This window comes from Vicugna pacos, chromosome 5 (assembly GCF_048564905.1).
Source record: "Vicugna pacos chromosome 5, VicPac4, whole genome shotgun sequence".
Taxonomy (NCBI): domain Eukaryota; kingdom Metazoa; phylum Chordata; class Mammalia; order Artiodactyla; family Camelidae; genus Vicugna; species Vicugna pacos.
Window position 1 is genome coordinate 41,866,789 of NC_132991.1, and position 21,524 is coordinate 41,888,312.

General features: G+C 42.9%; 1 protein-coding gene across 2 annotated transcripts in view; it reads right to left on the bottom strand.

Moving 5' to 3' along the window:
• The window catches only part of STK39 (serine/threonine kinase 39), a 254,238-nt gene extending 242,057 nt beyond the window's left edge, over window positions 1-12,181 (bottom strand). Inside the window, exon 1 of one of the 2 annotated variants that reach the window (XM_072961102.1) lies at window positions 11,748-12,181. In XM_072961102.1, coding sequence (XP_072817203.1) covers window positions 11,748-11,940 — 193 coding nt within the window. In that variant the 5' untranslated portion in view covers window positions 11,941-12,181. The remainder of the gene's footprint in view (window positions 1-11,747) is intronic. The other variant, XM_072961103.1, reaches the window with a different exon arrangement.
• Window positions 12,182-21,524: the final 9,343 nt, after the last annotated feature.

Consider the following 21,524-nt stretch of genomic DNA (forward strand, 5'->3'; position numbering starts at 1 on the left):
CAGTAAACAGAAGTGCCTTTGAACAACTAACAGCACTGTTCAGGCTAGATTAATTATTCTGATAAAGCTACCTACCACCGCTTAAAACATTTTAGAAAATATCTTAAGAGCAAATTAATGTCATACTAGAAAATCAGTCTCATTTCTTCATAAGAGGGCTGAGGGAAATGGGCGAATTTTTTAATTTAAAATAAAATATAGCTATAAAGTGTTAGGTGCACACCCTCCCACTATGTCCCCTTGAAGGATACTTCTTGTGCACATCAATTCGAATATGATCAATTTTAAAGTCAGTCAGACCTCATAAATATCACCTTTCATACTTTTGTCACTCCCTTTCTTCCAAGTAGCTCCAAGAGAATATTTCATCTGTAAACAACTGCATACAGATGAAAATCATGTCACTCTTCACATGCAGAGTAAGTGGACCGCAGCCTACATGCCAGAGGCAAACAAGTGCCTGACTGCAACCCTTACCTACCCCAGCGATGGCACGTCCGTTACCCTCTCCGCCTTTAAGACTATTTAAGCAAATATATAAACCACAAGTTGCCTATGTTGTCTATTTCTAATGGGCTCTAAAGAGTACGACACGAAATTACGGGCTTTAGAAAGTCTTGCTGCTTCTATGGAAACACTCAGGAAGATGGCTATAGATGAACTAAGAGGCTTGTTATCTCTTCACCCTAGAAACTGTTGCTTTTTGAATAATAAGTATTTATCTTAATGAAGATAAACAATGTAGCCCTGATCTTAACTGATGGCAAAAATATTACTATTCTTAAATTTGTCCTAATGATCATAAGTTGAAAACACACAGAGACAGTTCTGTAGCCCTATTTCAGCCGCCCAGCTGCCCAGGAGAGGTGCCATGTTAAAAATGTTTCCACAACAACCCTTGTCGAAGGTCAAGCACTGGATTTAGGACTCCAGAAACTTGAAAGAGCACCTACAAGGAAAAATAAAAAAGGATTACATAGTAAAACATTCTCTATGAAGGCCCCGGTCACCCTAGAGACATGAAATGTGAGAAAGTACAGACTGTTCCTGAATTGCCCAAAATTAAACCCAGTTAATCTCCTGACAGATTTTTTTTTCCACCCCTCAGTCATTAATTCCCTCTCTTAACAAAGCAGGTGTCCTACCAAACAGTGATAACTAACTTTGAATTTCTATTAAGGTACTGACTTCAATGCTAGATGTTTTATTTCTTTTGTGGTATATAAACACTAAGTACTTTAATGAGAATCAAATACCAAAATGTTTTAAAATCAAGTGAAGGGAAGGGACCATGATTCAAATTTACCATTTAAGTGACCAGAACTGATATCAGGATTGTTTTTTCTAAGTAGAGTTAATTTCACAACGTCTTTGTAATTTCATCAAAAAAAAAAAAGTCAGTTCCTAACTCATAAGAGAAGTTGAAGTGATTCTGTCTACCACATCCAACCCCAAGACTCTGAAGTGATTTCTTGAGGAAATGTAACATTTTGATACTTCTGAAAATACTAGATTTCACTGGGAAGGATTCTCTGTGTTTACAGTGATCACAAGAACATTCCAGAATGAGTTAAGTGGGTAAGATAAAAACTCATACTTCAGAACAGTCTCCCTACGTCAAAGGGGTATCCGTTTCACCACCACCAAAGAGAGTAACTGTGCTTCTGAAAATATGAATCAGTTAGCTTTCTAACAGAGCACAGTGCAAAAACAAGGCAAAAAACAAAGCAAAACTAAACTAAAACTGTTTTTAATCAAGTTAGCACTGCCTGTCCCCTCTGGTACTTCTCAAGTCAGTGGCAATGCCCTTAGTGTGTTACCAGGAGGTGGCCTCGGGTTATCTACAGCCATCATTATAATATTTCATCAGGTTTTGAATATTTCTTAGGAACTACCACTCAGCACTGCCCGTCAAAACTTTTGTGGTGGTGAAAAGTCTGCATCTGCACCACCCAGCAAGGTACTTCACAGGACAGCGCAGATTACAGACCTAAAATAAAGTACATAAAACAACAGCTCCTCAGCTGCACTAGCACCGTTGGCTATTGAACATCTAAAATGTGGCTAGTGAGGAACTGTATTTTATTTAACTTTTTAAAGACTTTATTCTTTTTAAAGCTGTCTTAGGTTCACAGCACAACTGAGAGGAAGGCAGAGTCTTCCCACATGCCCCCTGCTGCCGCCCATGCACAGCCTCCCCCGCTGTCACCATCCCCCAGAGAGGCACACTGACCACAAGTGATGAATCTACTTGGGCACATCCTTACCACCCACTGTCCACAGGTCACCTTAGGGCTCACTCCTGGTGTTGCATACTCTATGGGTTTGGACAAACGTATACTGACATGTACCCATCACTATGGTCCCACACAGAGCACTTGCACTATCCTAACCATCCTCTGTGCACCGTCTATTCATCCCTCAACACCCCAAGAATTTCACATTAATTTAAAGTGAAACAGCCACACGTGGCTAGTGGCTACCATACTAGACAGCTTAGAACTAGACGCTGCTAGGAACACTGCTGCTGCTCTGACTGTTGTGAAGTTATCAGCCTGGACCTGGCTCAAGCACAGCTTTGCTCCAGCTAATAACCAGCCCTGAGATGTATCTACTTGCTGCTCCTCAATCTTTCATTTTTCAGCATGCACACACACGCGCACATGCACGCGCACACCCTCTACCTCACTGACAGGTCCCAACCAAGGATTAGAAATATAATATATTGTAAAAAAATTTTTATTAAAAGAATGTACATATATATCTATTGCAACAGACCAGACAAAAGATGATGGTTGAAATGAGACTATTTTATGTTTATATATCACCCGATTTACATGCTAAACATGGCCTGTGAAGAAATGTAAAGATCATTTTAACACTGCTAAAGAAATACATAAGATTTTTGCTATAGTATCTACAAGGTAAATATGTTCCCAGATACATCTTTATTAAAATGGTAGTTATAAAATTCACTGAGTTAATAGTATTTCTAACTTCCTCCTTCCCACCAACAAGGAATCAACATTATCTAAGCGGAAGAAAATACTGAACTGGGTAGGAAGCACTGGCCTGAGATTCTAAGGACTTCTGGACCACAGGCAAATTACTCTAAGTCAAGCTAGTAGAGTCTTCAGATGTAAAACAAAGGAGCAGGTATGGACTTTCCCTTCAGTCTCCCCTCAAATTACATTTCATTACCCCCTATATTCTTATGCTATTCCTCACTTAGGAACTAACTTATAAAAGCCAGCACCGACCTACCATTCCTTGCCTAGGCACTCTCTTCCCCTCCTTTCTTGAGCCACCTCATAATTAAGTAAGGGGGCAGTGACACAGTCAACTGCAAAGGAAGGGAAAAAGGAAAGGAAGGGAGGGAGTTAGTGAGGGTGGGAGGGAGGAAGTGAGAGTCAGAGAGGGGAAGTGAAGGAGGGAGGGAGGAAGGGAGGACACACCAGATAATTCAAATCAAAATGTAAGCAACACAAAATAGGCCAATAGGCACCAATCCACAGAATATAATCCTTTTCAGTCCCCAAACTGAACAGAGCAGGAAAGAACACAATTGGGATGCCCCTTATTACAAACCCCAGCACAAACTGATGCTATCAGTTTAAAATAAGATCACAGATTCTTCTTAGACCTCAACCATCAGAAGAGTGATTGTGAGAAGTCTCAGAATTGTCACAGGTCACTGGCTTCTAAAATGCTCCCCCAGTGAAGGGCTATCATTCACATGATAGAAAGCCATCAATCTCTACTTACCATGCTAGTTCTTCTGGAAAATCAGGGACTATAGGTTGGAAACCTAAACCCCATTAATGTCATCTAAATGTGTATTTTCATCTAAGGGAAAAATTGAATGAATGCCCCCAGTACTAGGCCTTTGAGTTACACTGAATGCCACTTACTGGGAAGAAGTTTGAAAATAAAACTATCATAAAACGATGTTTGAAGGTCTATCTTAAGATGATGCTTCCCCAATTATCAAAATATACAATCAGTCAAAAAGGGGATTCATCTAATTCCTCAATGTCCAAGAAGTTTTTTAAAGCTAAGCCAGAGTTTATTTCCAAATAATTCTTTGGCAAATGAGAAGAACCTTGAAATACATCAGCATTTACTTACATAAGATTCTCAAAGTGTTTATCTCAATCAGTTTTGAACTGAAGCACTTCCTTACCCATTCTCTAAGGGTTGCTATTTCTCCTCTGCTTCCCAGTTAAGTTAAATCTAAAATGCCTTTTTAATTAATATACTGAATTCTTCTTTAGTAGCAAAAACTTGACTGATGAATAGCAGGTTTGGAAACAGAAACACTTGATACACTTGAATCACTTCAGCCATCTTGGAGTTGTTTGGGGATAATTTAAACAAAATTATCCTGGAGGAAAATGTAAAACCTCACATGATTGCACGGAGAATTTTTTTTTAATAGGAAAAAAGAAAAACTTCCAAAAAACACACCATAGAGGAACTATAACACATATTAGATTGGTTTTGACTTTAAAAGACCCAGTTCTGTGGTCTTAGCTTGTACCACACCAATCTATGACCCTCAGTCCCTAGTCATTTATAAAACTGCAATCCCTGCCATCGTAACAATCTCTGAAACTACCCGCCTTGGTATTCTGCTCCTGTGTTTCACCTGTGTTCCTGATCCTCGCCAACAGTCCTGATTTCTACACAGCAAGAGGCCCCACAGAGCTTCAAGGTTGGGTTATATATAACTACACAAACAGCAAGAGAGAGGTCATGGGTACACTCAAGAAAGGAAAGCTCCAGAGAAGAGGGGAGGCGTGCCAGGACTTCACAACCCTGACCTGCAACGCCTAAGTAACAGGACACAGCGACTGTGGCGGGGAGCCCCGGCCCCTTTAATCTGGAGAGGCCACCTCCTCGCAGACTGATGACCTCAGGAAAGCCAGGCCTCTGCCTGCCTGGCTACCTGCACAGCACAGGCAGGTGGAAGTACTCAAAGTGCTTACTCTTGATCTGGAAGGATTAATGAGCTAATTTCTACAGAGCCCTTTAAGCTGACTGGCCCAAACACAACTAAGTAAGCATCATCATTAACCATAGGCAAGATTAAATCTTCAGGATCCAGGGAGACAAATATTTAACGTGAGGCAATGTTTCTCTCCCACAAGGAGGGAAGGAGTATTTATCCCTAAAATTCAGGCTTCCATCCAGAAAATATTTATCAAATACTTATTAAGAGGTATGGGGTATGGAGGCCAAAGACCTGTCTTCAAGGAGTTCACATCTAGGGCCAAGATGAGCAAGGAGGCAGACAATCCACAAAGGCTGTGAGGACCACTGGGGTGATGGAGCCAACAGAGGAGGCAGAGGGGAGGAGGCTCAGGGATAGAGACAGGGCGTGTTCTCTTTATGAACATGCATCAGGCTATGCACAATTATGATATGTACACTTTCCCACATGCATATTATACTTCAATGAAGGTAATACTTAAAAGGAGAGACAGGGCACACTGTTAAATAGATGAAAACGAAAATGAGGGTGGAATGGTGTTTCAAGCAGAAGGAAAACCTGCCTAGCAGGGGCTGGGAAAGCTTGAAGTTGCATTTCAGCAACTGCAAAAGGTTCCTACTGGCTGGGAGTCTGTCAAAGGCAAGAGACAATTCCCAAAGGCCCTAAACACCTGCTCAGAGTTAATCTTAAGGATGATGGAAGAGCCACTAAAGGTGTTCAAGCCTGGGGGAGACAGATAAAAACTTTAGTACAGTGGTATTGCTTTAGTAGCAATGCATACCAGAGCTGGAAGCAAGGCTGCAGACAAGGAAGCTGGCTAGGAAGTTATTACAATCATCCAAATAAGAACTGAGAAGGGCCTCAACTAAGCCAGAGATGGTGGAGAGGTAGACTAAGAGACAGATCAAAGAAGGGATCAAGCACGCAGAACAGACAGGACTGAGCACCAGTCAGATGTGGGAGATGGATGAAGACAGTCAAGTGTGGGATGACCAGCATGTTTCTGCTTCACACTCAAGGGTCTTAAGGAAGATGGAGAATGTTGAAGGAGTAAAATTAGGAGGAGATGGTGATTTTCACTGTGAGTATCTACAGAAGGATGTATAAACGGTGGCCCTCACACCAGCCCAAGACCAGGGAGACCCTTTGCATTTTAGGTGGTGGTTGAAGCCTCAGACCCATGGAGAAGTGGATCCTGGTACAGGCGCAGGAGGGAAGGAGAGAAATGGCAGCTGGTGCCAACTGCTGCAGAGAGAGAGCAAGGGAAGGCCTGCAGTGTCCACTGGCTCTGGCCATACAAGGTCACCAAGACTGTGGAGATTCCAACTTTGGTTTCTTAGCAAGAGGCCAGAGGCCAGATTGCAGTGAGCTGAGCTGGATGGGAGGTTCTTTCAGCTCAACTGTAAAAGGAGAGAGAAGGTGGTACTAGAGAGAGAAGGAGTAGTGAGAGGTCTTGTTTTGTTCTCTTCTGCTGTGAAAGATAACAGAGACTTGAGAATACATGTAAGCAGAGGAAGAGCAGCAAGGGAAGGAAGGAGACAGGGAGCAATAGTGATGACCTCGCCTGCAGACAAATGCCCCTGTCCTCTCCCTCACTGGGGCACACACTGACCATTTCTCTGAGTCAGCAGCATTTCCTGCCAGCGCGGCAGCCTCCATGGGGCCAACGAGAGGTGGAAGAAAAGTGCAGTCCAAGCAGGTTGTTCGCAGAGCCCTTTTGCGATGGGCTGTTCCTCCAACAGTTTTCTCACAGGGTGCTCTCACCACTTGTCAGAGGGCCATCTGGCACCCGAAGCCCTGAGCTGTCCTGAGCTGTCCAATTCACCGCCAGGGCTCCACAGGTCTCTGCAGCTTCCTTCCCGAAGGGCCCTTGGGCTCCCTATCCAGCTGCCCACCTGGAGGGCGGGGACTAAGGGGCCAGGTCTCCCTCCTGCATCCTTCCTGGTACCAACCCAGCAGAGAAACTCTTCAGGCAGCTCCTAAGTCTTGCTAGAGACAGGGCTGTGTTCTCTCCTGGTAACTCGGATCTGATTAGCTGGCACAGTCAACAGTAGTGATGGCTCAGGCTCCCAGAGAGCTCACCCAGGGCCAGGCCCTGTTCTGAGTGTTTCACAGGCTCTCTCTCCTGGCAAACCAACTGTTAACCATCTCCAGGTTATAAATGAGGAAACTGAGTGCAGACACCTCTAAGTAACTGGCTCAAGGCCACAAGGCCAGCAACTGCCATGCCTGAGATATGAAACTGACCAGAACCCTCCACGTTCTACTCTTCAACACCATCAAAAATGTGCGATACAACAAACTTAAATGTTATCAGTCACAAATCAAATGCACAAATACAGTAAGTGCTGCAGTAATTCTACCCTAAGTTTCTCTTAATCTAGAGATTTTTCCCACATGCTAGTTTGAACAGCACATTTAAAAGAGCACTCCTTGTGAATATAATTAACACCATTCAATCGTATACTCAGAAAATGGTTAAGGTGACGAATCTTATGTTATATTTATATATTTTACCACAATAGTGGAAAAACCCACAAAAAGAACAGTTCTATATGCATTTTTCTCTTTAAATGGTATGAAAATCAACACCCCTGCCTTAAGCCAAGCCTCTCAGGCCTCTTTTAGTTTAAAAAAGAAAAAAAAATTTTAACAAACTGACAGCAGCAGCAAAGCAGCCCAATTTAAAGGTCCAGGAGACCACAATACACACGCGGTGCTCCAGCCCTCTGAGGTCCCATGCAAATGAGTGTGACTCAGTGTCCTCAAGATCCCTCCAGTACATCTGTAAAACCGGTTCTAATCCCTAAACCAGGAGTTCTGCAGAATCTCTGAGAACAGAGCAGGTGCGATGTGGGCTGCTGCTCCTTGAGGACCTGACCATATGCCTATTACCTGGGCCTGGGAAAAACACACCTGAATGGTTAAACAAAGCTCACAGGAGAGAAATAAACAGAGTACTTGAGAACGCCTCTGCCAAACTATGGTTAGGAGTCTAGGAACCGAAATCTTTTTGGTGACTTGGGCCGAAAATTTAGTAGATGGTACTTCTGGATCATTCTAAAGGACTGCCCAGGACAAAAGTGAAGCAACACTAAGAAGTCAGGTGCAAAACTACAGAAAGGCTCATCCTGCAAAAAAAAAAAATTTAAATAAAACTACTGTGAGGCACAAGTCTATTTAGTGTTTCTCAGAGGAAAATCAACAAAGACATCAGCCCCAACTGGAATTACCTGATTCAAACACAGAAACTGATACAGCAATAACTACAACTCTTTGACAGAAAAGTTCCTTGAGGTTGTTCAATCTATTAAGGACACCCAAGTCAACACTTACATGACTCACCGTCTGTCCTCTGGTTAGCAAATCAAGGTGATAATATTAATACCACAAATAAATAAACTAATTTTTCAACTGGCATATCTTTTGGGTGCCCCCATATACTTCTAAAGAAGGAATCTAAGAGTGAGATGGGGAAGGGATGAGGAACAAAAATTAAGGAGGCTGAAGGGTATAAACAGGCTAGAATACTTCTGAGGAGCAGTTACTTCTATAGGAAACAAATATTTGAAATCAACTAATATTAACGGCTAAAAGAAGGAATTTAATCATTTCACAACGTTGTTAAATAACCCCTAAGTATAAAGCTCACTCCAACAGATTTTACATCGTTTCCAGGTCTCGCATAAACTTCTGAACCAGATTACCCCTAAGAGCATTACAAACTCTCCACTGATCTTTTACCACATAAGAACAACGTAACAAAGAGAAAGTTTTATTTTAAGACTTGCAAAATCCTGTGTTTATTTTTCTAAAACAAAAGTCAAACTACTAAACCTGCTTTGTTTGGGCTTCAGTAAACCTCTTCTCTCCTAATCTTGAGGCCCCAACCTCCGCCAGAAGGAAATAAAGAAAAAGTGCTCCATGCCACGCTGGAAAGTTAAAACACCTTGCCTCCCTCGGCCTTCTGCTCATGCACATCCGAGCCTCCTGCTGGTCACAGTTCACACTGCCAGAGCCCTATCATGACACCTGCCTTGTGGCAGAAGAGGCGAAGGGTGTCCACAGGTCAAAACCGGTTCAGTGTTTGAACTACTAACTTCTGCGTGTAACATTTGAGCAAAAGTGCTTAACTGAAAGTTCCGTCTTAATTACCAAACTAGCATTAAACACTAAATGGAAACGGGTTTGTAATTTCCTATAAACATTAAGCCCTTACAAAACCCTATTCCAGCAATTTGACTTTTCAATAACATGGCCCCCACACAGGCCATCTCTTTTAGTTGGAAAAATATGAGATACGTTTAAAAAGTAGAAGAGCCTTTCCTGCAGTCTGAATGTACAAAAATCAGTGAAGCTGTAATAAACAGGTGTTTCTGTTAGCAAGTTCCTCAGGTGAATTTTTTTTAATTAAATTGACCAACCATAATTAGCAATGCTGTTACTGCAAGCAGAAAGAAGCCCTGTAATCAATCCCATCACTTTAATTAAACTAAGATTTTATTCACTTCAGTTCACAAAACTGGTCAACTCTATACATTGTTTTTAAAAGGCAAAGCTTGCATATTAACCCTAATAATTAACATAGGCATATGAATTGATTATAAGTGGGCTGTGGTCCTAACCCTATGAAAACTATGTGGCAGATAACATCATTCAACTTTTACGGACCATCTCTGCATGCTGGAGCCAAGAGGGATAAATAAGACCCTGGAAGGGTTCACAGCTGGCCAGCAAAGGCAGCAATGGAAATAAGCACTTTACAAGCATACCAAGACTCCAAAATTCAGCTCAATGTCTCCTGAGGAATACCCTGCTTCCTATTTCTCCTAGCAGTCAGTCCCCCCTTTGTGCTCACTCATCACATCCTATGGAATCATTTATTTCAACTCAATAAATCCTTGCCGGTGAGGACCATTTTTATTAATTTCTATACTGCTAGCACCCAGCTCAACGCTTGGGACATGGGGGCCTTCAGATTTTGTGGAGCAAATAAAACTTATGGAGTTACATGCCAAGTAGTATGTTAAGAGAGGCAGAAGAACCTACCACACTTTGCCTCGGGAGAAGTAGAAGGTTTCCAAGAACATTCATTCTGGCCTTGGAAGCTGAGTGAGAGTCACTGTAAAGATGGGCACTTACAGCTGAGGATTCAGGGCATAATCAATGCCAGCAGAATATGGGAGGGGGCAAGCAGTTGAGGGCAGGTAGCAAACTGGAAAGATGAAGGGGTTCAGACACCAGGTTAAAGGAGTTTTCACTGAATACTCTAGGCTTTGAGAAGCCCTTAAAGATACTTAATCCAGGCAGTGACATGAAGACTTATCTCTTGAGAGTCATTAGGCCTAAAGTTATGAAAGGTCTAGGTCTCAAAGAATTTTATGTAGAGATGCCTATTTTAGGTTCTTTGGAGCTTTTCTATCCCAGGTTACAGTTCTGCCCATCATTTTCTTATCTATTTATTTCGGTCTCTGCTGTTTCATTCACTCAGTATCAGGTGATGTAAAGGCTCATTTAAATACCTAATGAAATTCTTACTGTTTTAATTTTTTAAGGGGGAGGTGGTTAGAGAATTATTTTTAATATAAAGCAAAAAAAAGTGTTTAAGATAAGTATCCTGAATTCCTTTTTCATCACCGTACTTAAATCTCAAGTTATGAGAAGGCAGCATCCCATCCCAGCGCCAGTAAGGTTAGAAGCTGAGGGCCCACTCCACCGAGAGGGTTCCCTAACTGGGTTTAACAAGACTCTCAAACAGGATAATCCAATAAGGAAGATTCTAAGTGAAGGGTCAACACAAATCTCCCGGCCCTTCACGTGCTAGGTCCAGGGAAAAGTAATGCCGGTTTCTTACCATTAGACTTTGCCAGGTTTTTAAAAATGTAAGATAAGGTGTTATTTGTGAGCCGACTAGAAGGCACCGAAAGGCAGGGAGCAGATCACCGACAGCCTCGGGTTTCACTCTTGCAGCTCGGCCCTGGACCGGAGGGAAGCATCGGCCCGACGCAGGGCCGAAGGCCAGGGCTCCTGCTTTCACGGGCGACCGTGCTGGGCGGCAGGCAGCGCGCCCCGGCACCGAGGCGGGTACCCGGGCGCGCCGGGCGGCGCGGAGAGCCCAGCTGCAAGGCGGGCGTGGAGCAGCGGCTGTCAGGAAGGGAGGCCAGCATCCTCCCCAGCTTCGGGAAAGAACCTGGGCCTCCGCAACTCCTACGTAGCCCGATTACCCACGGCGAGAGGCTGCTGACCGGGGGCAGAGGCGCGGCTGCGCCCGCCAGGTCCCCCAGGACGCGGCCCCCAGGGCGCGGCGCGGGGGCGCTGGAAGCCCAGGGCGGCGCCCCCGCAACCCCACCCCGGCCGCGGCTGCCTGCCCGCGTGGCCACCGACCACGGGCTGCGGCCCTGGCGCGCGGGTTGAGGGAGATGCGGCGGCGTTGCCGGGTCCCCTGCTCCGCCGCCCCGGAGATCCGGGAGATAAAAGTTTGCAGCATGCGGCTAGTCTGCAGTGCGAGTCACATCCGCCGCGCCGCCTCCTGCCGCACCAGCGCTCACTGAACGAACAAATAAATTAAAAAAAAAAAAAAAAAAAACTACTGAAGCCGGTAGGCCCCGAAGCCAGCCGCTCTGCCTCCCGGGCGTGCATGCAGACGAGCCCAGCATCACGCGTCCCCTCCCGCGCCCCCTCCCGCGCCCGGCCGCACCTCCCGCCCGGCCTCGGCACCGGGCCTGGGCCGCCCCGCCGCGCCCCCCGCACTGACCGATAACCTCCTGCAGCTCGTACGCGTCCCTGCAGATGGGCCAGCCGACGGCCTGCGCTGCCGGGGCCGGGGCCACGGGCGCCGCCGGGGCCGGCGCTGCTGTCGCGGCCGCCGGGGCCGCCGCCGCCGCTGTCACCGGGGCCGCCTGCTGAGGCTGCTGGACGTGCACAGGCGAGCCGCTCGGCTCCGCCATGATGCTGCCGGAGAGCGGGAGGACGCGCCGGCCGGCGGACGACCTTCCACTTGAAACTTGCCTTCCCTCGCCGCCGACACCTCTCGGCCGGCGCACGCCCTCCTCGCCCGCCGCCGCCGCCGCCAGCCACGAGGGGAGGGAGCGAAGGAGGCCGAGCCGGGCGGAGGGAGGAGGCAGTGCCGGCGGAGGCGGGGAGGGGAGGAGGCGGCGGCGGCCGCGCTCGCCGCGCGCCCCGAGCCTCGCGCGCGCAGTTTTATGCCTCCGCGAGGGGAACCGCCGCCCCCTCCCGCCCAGCTCGCCGGTGGGGAAGTTTCCACCCAAGGGGAGCGAGGCTGGACTGGGTTGGTTCTCGGGGCCCGCGTCCCTCGCCCCCTCACGCCCCGCTTTCCCTGCGCTTTCGCCTCGATCAGGCTCTCCGGAAGGTGTCCCCTGGGGACCCCGAGGGCGGGGTCGTTGAACCGCCGCCAGGTTCTCAGATTCAGAAGTCTCCCCAACTAAAGAGAACCTGAAGTTCATTTACAAGTCAGCGATGGAAACACCTACACGCCGGCCGTTTGTAGGACGCCAGTTAAAAAATAACCCAAGTTGTAACTTTCCGGCGCCCTACCTGCCAATATCCTTTTCCCCACCTGGCCTAATCTAATCGCAGCCCTGCTAATTTTTTCTTGGTGAAACCTGATTCCTTAGGTCCCTGGCTGTACACAGACTTTTCATTTGTTCCAAGCCGCTTGGATCCCAGAGAGGTGATGTAAGGGCATGTGAAGTTAGAATAAGAAATGTAAGAGAGATTTGGACAATTTATTTTAAATTCTAAACCCTTAAAACAAGCCAGATTAACCCGTTAGGACAACACATTGCAGGCGTTTCCCTTACTGAGTATCCTGGGTGTCAAAGAATGTACCGCAGCAGAAATAAACTGCGTTGGAAACTTAATTAATTGCTGCTTTTCAGCACTCCCCAAATTACCTCATCTTTTAAATTGCCATGGTATAACCATAGGTCTTCCTAATTATAGGTGTCATATTTAATACTGAATGTTCTCTGTTCCCTGGTACAGATGACCAAGATTGCACCATTCTTGTCTTAAGCTGAAACGATGCAGTGACCCGGTCGTCATTTGGCCAAAATTATCCTGTGTAGTTTCCATGATGAGGATTACTGAATAAGAATTGTGAACATGTTAAAAAAAAAAAAAAACTCAGGGAGATTGGTATTTGTATCCTGCATTTATATATTAAAAATCTCCTTACATTTTTTTAAAAGATAATTCAGAGGAAACCCAGAAATTCATTAGGAGAAACATATGCCTGATTGAAACACTGATGTAAACTGAACATGAGTGTGCTTAATCTCTTACAGCAGAGTGGAACATACGGAGTAAATATGTTCCAGTGCTCTGGTCTATGAGCAGAAATTTATGCTGAACTAAGAAGTCATACATTCTTTTATGTATGGGTGTTCAAAAACCGTGTATTGATTGTAATGTCTGTCAAGAAACAGACAACTTCATAAACAAATAAATTGGAGACCTCTGAGTTTTAAAGGGTTAAAAATAAGGAACAGGGATGTACTCTCTACCTGCTCACCTCTTCAAGGGTTGCTCCCCAGCCTAAAGAATTTTTGAGGACTATTTTCAAAGCAAAAGAAAAATGATTAAATGAATATGACTTCCATTATGTCATATGAATTTATATTTTGACTTTCAAACCATGAAGGCCAGGAAACTGAAGGCCAGGAAAGTTCTTGGAACTTAATCGGAAAACATGATGCTGTCAAGAACCAGTAGCACAGACCTGAATCAAACACAGATCACTTACTTTCCCACAAAGAGCAAGAGCTCTGTAGTCATGTAACAGATATCTGTACCAAGCCGACTACGTTCCAAATGGCTCCCAGGATGATGACTTGTAAGAACTGATGACTCAGTGCAAACCCATCCCTACTACCAGTAAATCAGTTTAAAGAAGAATGTCTAGTGTCAGTGGCCTTTGGTATCATTTTTATATATGAAGAACAGCACATGAACTGTATCTTTAAATTACATAAAAGAATTGGATTAGAATTTTAAGTTAATGTTTCCATAAACAATAGAATAAAATGGTACTTAAAACTTGGAAATACATGTATTTTTGAAAGTATTCAACTGATACGCAGTTTTCCCTGAAAACTCATGACTAAATTTAAACTGAAAGGTTGCACAGGAGGAAACCTTTAAAATACAAACAAGGTCTATTTCAATACATAAAGAGCACATTCAGTCAGAGACTTTAAAACATTAGAAGGAAAAAATGAGAGGCTAAATTTTGTTAAGTGTTTACAACTACCTCATTATGTGTCAAGGTTTCTCAACTTCAGCTCGTTTGATATTTTGTGCCAGATTATTCTCTGTGTTGGTGAGGTCTGTTCCCCTGGCTTCAAAACACTAGTTGCCAGCAGCACCTCTGCTCTCAGTCATGACTATCAAATTTAAGTCTGCAGACATTGCCACATGTCCTCTACAGAGCACATCACTGCTTTAGGTAAACTTTATACAAAAGTGTCATTTTATAAGCAGATCATTGCAGTGGTTATTTGCTTTACAAAGTGTTTTACTAGGGTTTAGTTATTCATAAATCCTGAAGAGGATCAGAATTTGCTACCCCAAAATATGCCACTTTGGCATAAGAATTATTTTGAGCTAAAGGCAATTAAGAAACAATAGACACAGGAAGAGTTCCCTTCCCTCCCTGAATCTGCCTAAAAGCAGGCCATCAATTTCCCTTTTGTAAATGGAATTTCCATTTATAAAGGAAATTTCCATTTGCAAAGATGCCCCCCCCATACCAGGAAGAGAATGACTCTTATCCTGGGGATGACATTGAGATGAGTTTGCATAAATAGCTCTTATCCGCCATTAGTTTCCCCCCGTACATTTTCTACTTACCTTCACAATTTACCCCACTAGAAGCCCAAACATCCTTTTCCTCATCTAGCCACTTCTCCACAATTTATCACTCTTTGTTAAAATGGTATATAAGACCCCCTACCCACTGCTTTGAGTTATTCATTACTGAGTACTCCCACACATAGGTGCATTTCACACACAAATAAACTGTTTTTGCCTCTTGCTAATCATCCTTTGTCAGTTTAATTCACAGCACAGGTCCCCAGGTACTAAATTTGAGAAGTTAGAGAAAGTCTTTTCCTCCTTTACAACCACTTGAACATCTGTAAGAAGATGTGTAGTAGACCTTGAAGGAACAAAGTGCCAGATTCAAATCTTGCCACCATCATTTTTGTTTTGGTTTGGATTGTTTTTTTTAGGCTTTTGTTGGTGTTTTTGTTGTTGTTGTTTTGTTTTTTTTTGTAAATCTCTGCCTTATTTAAACTTTCTGAGTCTCGATGTCCTCATTCACAAAATCAGCATCATAATAACTTTGACATGAGTTGTTACAACATAATTTGTATGTAAACAGCTTAACATAATGGCTGACACATAGTTAATGTTCAAAAAAATGAAAACCCTCATCAACATCATCATCATCATTCTTCTTATCTGCCAAGATTTGTAAGAGAAACACACAGGAGAAAGATCTATAATAATGACAATCGTGAACTGTAGAGAATGTAAGCTCCCTGAGGGCAGGCATTTTTGTTCCTTTGGCTCATTGCTATATCCCAGTGCCTAGAATAACATCTGGCATAGAATATACTTAGTAAATACTTGTTGAGTGAATATAACACTTTTCGAATGGATAAAAACATGCTCTTAAGCATCAGAATGAGTCAGCCATTTCAAGAGTGGATTAGATGGGAGGAACCTGGAGGCGGAGAGACCTATTTGGAAACCACTGCAGTAGTCAAGTTAGAGAAATGTGTATGTGAATAAAGCCATGATATTGAGGTTAATGATGAGGGGGTAGATTTAAAAATTATTTAAGGAGCAGAGAAACAGAACTTCACGACAGATGAGATTCCTTTAAAAGTTAAATGGCCCGAATGCATTAAAAAAGTAGATAAACACAAGTGCAATTTATAAAATGTTTTAGAAATGCATCTATTGAAAGAAGGAGGGACTCTCTGGGTGACCAGATGGTCTTTCTCCCATGGCTAACCTATAATCTATTGCAAAGTCACTGCCTTTGCACAGTGGGAAAAGGCCAGATGTTCTTGGTTGTGAAGAGTATCTATCACCGTATTTTCCAACTCCAACTCTCTCAGATTTCCTGTTTTATTAACTATGTCCGAGGGGAGAGTTGTGAAAGAGCTGAATATTTATTTCAACAATTGCTTCCAAGGACATAGATCCAACAGTTTTTTGAGTCGGGATGGCAGGGTCTAGTGGAAAAGGTATGGGTTTATGTCCGTAATAGCTGGATTTAAACACTTGCTCCACACTTACTAGTTGACAACTTAAACTCTCTGAGCTTCTGTTTTCTTACAATAGCAACAATCATCCCAGGACGATTGGGTTGCTGTAGGGATGCATCAAGCTGCTATATGCAGCACATCTGAGCCACAGCACACACTGCAGTGGTACAGGAGTGGCTCCAGAATTTCCTGCTGGGAGGGACGTGGGGTTGGACTCAGGGGAATGTGGGTATTAGAGTTTAAATTGTGTCCCACCAAAAGATATGTCAAAGGCCCGAACTCCAATACTTGTAAATGTGATCTTTGCAAATAGGGTCTTGGTAAATGTAATCAAGTTACGATTAGGTCAAAATGGTTTAGGCTGCGCCTATGCCAGTGACTGGTATCCCTATAAGAAGAGGAAATTTGGACCCAGGGACACAAACATCCACACAGAGAATTCCATGTGACAAAGGAGGCAGAAATTGGAGTGATGTATCTGCAAGTTAAGAAATGCGAACAATTGCCCCCCGACAACCAGAGAGAGGCATAAAACAGATTTTCCCAGTCTCCAGTAGGAACCAACCCTGCTAACTCCTTGATCTTGGACTTCTAGCCTCTAGACTGTGAGAGAATACGTCTCCATTGGCTTATGCATTCAGCCTGTGGTCTTTGTTACAGCAGCCCTAGGGAACTAATACAGCAGGATTATGGGATTTGTTCTTTAACAACTGCACTTCATTAGGACCATTGTTGACGACAAGCACCGACGGAGACAGCCACTGCTGTGGAGCTGCCACTTACGAAAGCCGTGGACTTCACACTACAACTTGTTTTTAGTGCTATTCTGAAAGGAAATAAAAAAACTGCAGAGTAAATACCTGAATGAATTCTCAGAAATGTCAAACATCCGTCTGAAAAATGCATTTGAGAATATATGAATCTTTCCAACTTTGAGGACCAAGCCACCTCACACCTAGTGTACTGACAGAGGTGGCACGTGCTCTCACCCACACAGCTGATGCTATCTATTACCCGAAGTCCAGAGCTGGTGTGGCTCAATGTATTAGGTTAACACTATTCAGTGTGAAGGTGTCCCTGGTGCCTATTTCCCAACCATAAATGGAAAGAGAGGCTAAAATCTGTTTTAAGCTGAATTATTGCAAGGACACTGCTTTTTAAATTCACGTGATTTAGGGAATTAAACTTAAATGAATTTTAACTTCCAGACATGTGTTTTCATTTATTTCCTAGCCCACTGTTGAAATTGACTTTCTGTTGCATTCTATGTTACAGACAAAATTGCTCTGGTGACAGTTAACGCCTCTTCATTTATCTCAGGGGTTTCTGACCATGATTTCAGTCCTGAGAGAGAGAGGTCTCACCAGAAGCCGTCCTCTCTGTATCCACAAAGGAAGACCTCTATATTTAGCAAGGCTTGCCCTTTGCTAAAACATCGAAAGGCGTTATAGTAAATCTGTGTGGCATACGTATTTCTTCTACGACACAATCTGCCTAAAACCTGATAGTCTTGTCCCAGGCAGACCAACATAAAAATGTAATTAAAGTCAATTTGATTCTTTATTGCTGTCTCTGTTGGAGAATCACAAAGAGGAATCCCATTCATTACACAAAACTGCACTTTCTGAAAAGATTTTGTTCATCCCTACTCACCTTCAGATTTTTCCAAACACCAAGGATGTTTCAAAGTCTCTCTCTTCCTTTCTATTTAAAAAAAACAAAACAAACAAAAAAAAAACTTCCCAGAAGACACAGGGAGAAGAGACGGCCATGTGCTGACAGAGGCAGAGATTGGAGGGAGGCAGCCACATGCCAAGGGACGCCTGGAGCCACCGGAAGACGGAAGAGGCAAGGATGGATCCTCCACTAGAGCCTTTGGAAGGAGCACAGCTTGCCAACACGTTGATTTTGGACTTCTGGCCTTCAGAGCTGTAATAGAATAAATTTTTGTTGTTTTAAGCCACCAAGTTAGTGGTGATTTGTTATCTCTAGGAAACTAACACACAATCCAAATAAATAAAACCAAGTCAAAAAACAAACAAAAAAATCCTCCCACCAAAACTATCCACAAACCTTGAACATTTCCATCTCTGCCTCTCCAGCCTCCCTGCCAGGCTTAGATCTTTATCAGGAGAGGCATCTTGGGTTGCAGAATGCAGATTCTGAAAAAGGAGGGTCAGGGGCTGCCCTCATTTGTAAGGGGTAAGTAATAAAACAATAGTTTAACTTACTAATATTCTTTCATCCAGTAAATACACTTTAAGGACTACAATTTGCATGACACTTTGCCAAATACTGAAGAAAAATAAAAGACAAAACTATCTCAGTCCTTAAGAATCGTATAACCCATACAATCCCACTTTATCCCGTGTCCGATCTTCCAGCGCCCCAGCTGCCCCATAGTTAGAGAAACAAGCAAATACTACGTAAAATAAGGAGAAGAGCCAAAACCAGAGATCCCAGAGATGTACTATGATAGGTCAATTTGCTGATCAAAATAAATCACATCTTTTACTGTTGATTGGCAAAGTCTAAAAAATAAGCCCTTCATTAAAAAACAAACAAACGAAAACCCCAGGCACTAAAATCAAGAATTCTAAAAGAAATGGCAGGAAATAGCAAGAAAATTAAAATGAAAACCAGACAAAAGAGAAGAGAGAGCAGAAAGAGAGACATAAAACAGTTAGCAGAGGACAACAGAAATGGCCTTGAAGAAAGAAGAGAATTATAGTGGAAGAAAGTTCAGTATCAGGGGCCAGACCTGCATCAAAGGAGACGTAGTCCAGGTGCAAGCACATATGTCTACACAGTGTGAGCAGGGGGATGGTGTCACACTGGCCGGCGCTGGCCCAGCACGGCACGTCCTCATGCCAAAAAGCTCGCCCAGGACTGCCAGATCTTCCGGTTGTTTTAAGAGAAGCCAACAAATCCGATTTTATGTGAAATTTTGCCATTTGTAAATATGGGCCTGACTTTATAAACTATTGTACACAATCTAGTGCCATCCACATAATGTTTAAAACAAGAAAACGCTAAACACAGCCTTTGAATAAATGCATAGTTAGTGAAGCATGGGTCCGAATGATAAACTTCAAATTCAGAGTAGTCATTATCCCTGCAGAGGATAGGCAGGGGAAAGGCACACAAAGGGCTCCTAGGGCATCTGTAATGTTTTATTACTTTAATAAAAATCTGTAATAAATATAGCAAAATGGTAAGATTTGTTAGACTAGATGGTAGGACCATGAGATTTATTACATTATTGATCCTACAGTTCTGTATGTTTGAAATATTTCACAATTATAAAACATAATACTGCACAGGACAAACATTTTTAGTCCACATCAGACCAGTGCAGCAGAATTTTGTGGCCTCTGCATAGCGTGAGTCAAAAGGCATAGAGCCTGCACCCAGGTTAGACCAAGGAGAACAACACTGTGGGGTTCCTCCAGAGTAAAAGCACAGGCGATCCAGGGGGTTTTCAACCTGGTTGGGCATCAGAGTCACCTGTTCAGCTGGGTGTCACCTACGATCTACTAAACCATAACCTGTATCTAGAAACTGGGCAGCTAGAGGATTTTGATGTGCAGCCAGAGTTGAAAATAACTGTGATCGTCCTGAGAACATCACTGTGACACAGGAAAGCCACAACAACTAGACAAGCACCCGAGTCAGGGGGCTCCCAGAGAGGTCACAGTTTTAAAAGGCTCAGTGGTCACTGGTGGCTTTCTTGAACTAGACACAGCAAATGATAACGAAAATAAAATACCAATTAAAAAGGACTAAGTCTTTTTGTAATAAGAAAATTGAAATAACCAAAGAAATAGTAACCATTTTTAAAAATACTTCATTGAAATGGTTGGAAGACAACAATACGCAGTGCCTTATTAAAAAAAAAAACCAAAAACTGTGTAGCTACTGTGTGCAAGCTTTCTGCATGGGGCTGTGGAATGATGGAAAGATGGATGAGATCCATTCCTACTTTCAAAGGAATCTAACGTCTAAGGGGACAGACAGACATGTCAACAAATAATTTGTCCCTTGGGGTCAGGAGACTGATCATGTGAATATGATGCCAGTTTTGTCTCAAAGACTCCCAACTAGAGCATTCAAGTTATTGGGTTCTATTTTCTCCATTCTCTGATGGCCTGGATTAGGTGGAGAGACCCTGGAAGGTGGGAGGGAAGAGCAGAATGGAGAGGAAGAGCCATTTAAAACAATTTAGACACCAGACGCTGTTAATATATGAAGGGTTCAAAAATGATGTCTTGAAAGATTGTTCTTACCGTAAATTAGTCCCGTTTATCCACAAAAGCTTTTTCCTTAATATAAAGAAAATTTTTCCCTTTGATAGAAAGGAGACATTCAGAATCCCAGATGTGAATGAATCAGAGTGAATGAATGACATTTTCACCCTCATCACAAATATAACACTGGATTGTAATATATTGCTTTAGGATAATTTTCACAAACGACTATAATTCAAAGCATTTCCTTTTACCATAATAACAATAGCTATAGTTTACAGACACATTGTACTAAGCATTTTAGATACATTGTATTGATTGATCTTCATCTACGAGCTGCTGATGCAGATCACATTACATGCATTTTAGAGATGGAGAAAAATTTAGAAGGAGAAATTGAAGGTCACAATGGTTAAATAACAAACTGAACCTTAATCTCGGTTTATCTGCAGCAGAGCCAGGATTCAAACATGCTGTAACTCCAAAAGCTGAAGCTGAAATTCTGCATTATATTCCTCTATCTCTTGAGCGGCATATTTGCTATTATTACATTGAAACCTTTAAAGAAAATTTATTAATTAAATTAAATTTTAATTTAATTTTAATTAAAACTACCTACTGATGTACTATGCAGTTTAAGGATATTTCAAACCAAAAGGTAAGGCTGTAGATAGCCAGGAGACAATCACCAAGTGTGGAGCATTCCTTCTCTGAGCAAAAATTTTTGGCAATTTTGAGTTTGGAGACAAATGTTCCATATGTACCTTTATTCTTCTATTCAAATGTTATAAGTATTAGCTCCAAAACTACTTTTTTGCACCCTCAACAATACTCTATGAACAATGGCCATTGTTAATCTGTGTTTCTAAAATGCTAAAGTAACTGTTAATTTCAATAATCAATATAAATAATTTATTAGTTTTGTCTCCAAATCAAGTAAAAGCTACATGACAGTATTTCATGGTTAAATGAAGCAGTTAATTCAGG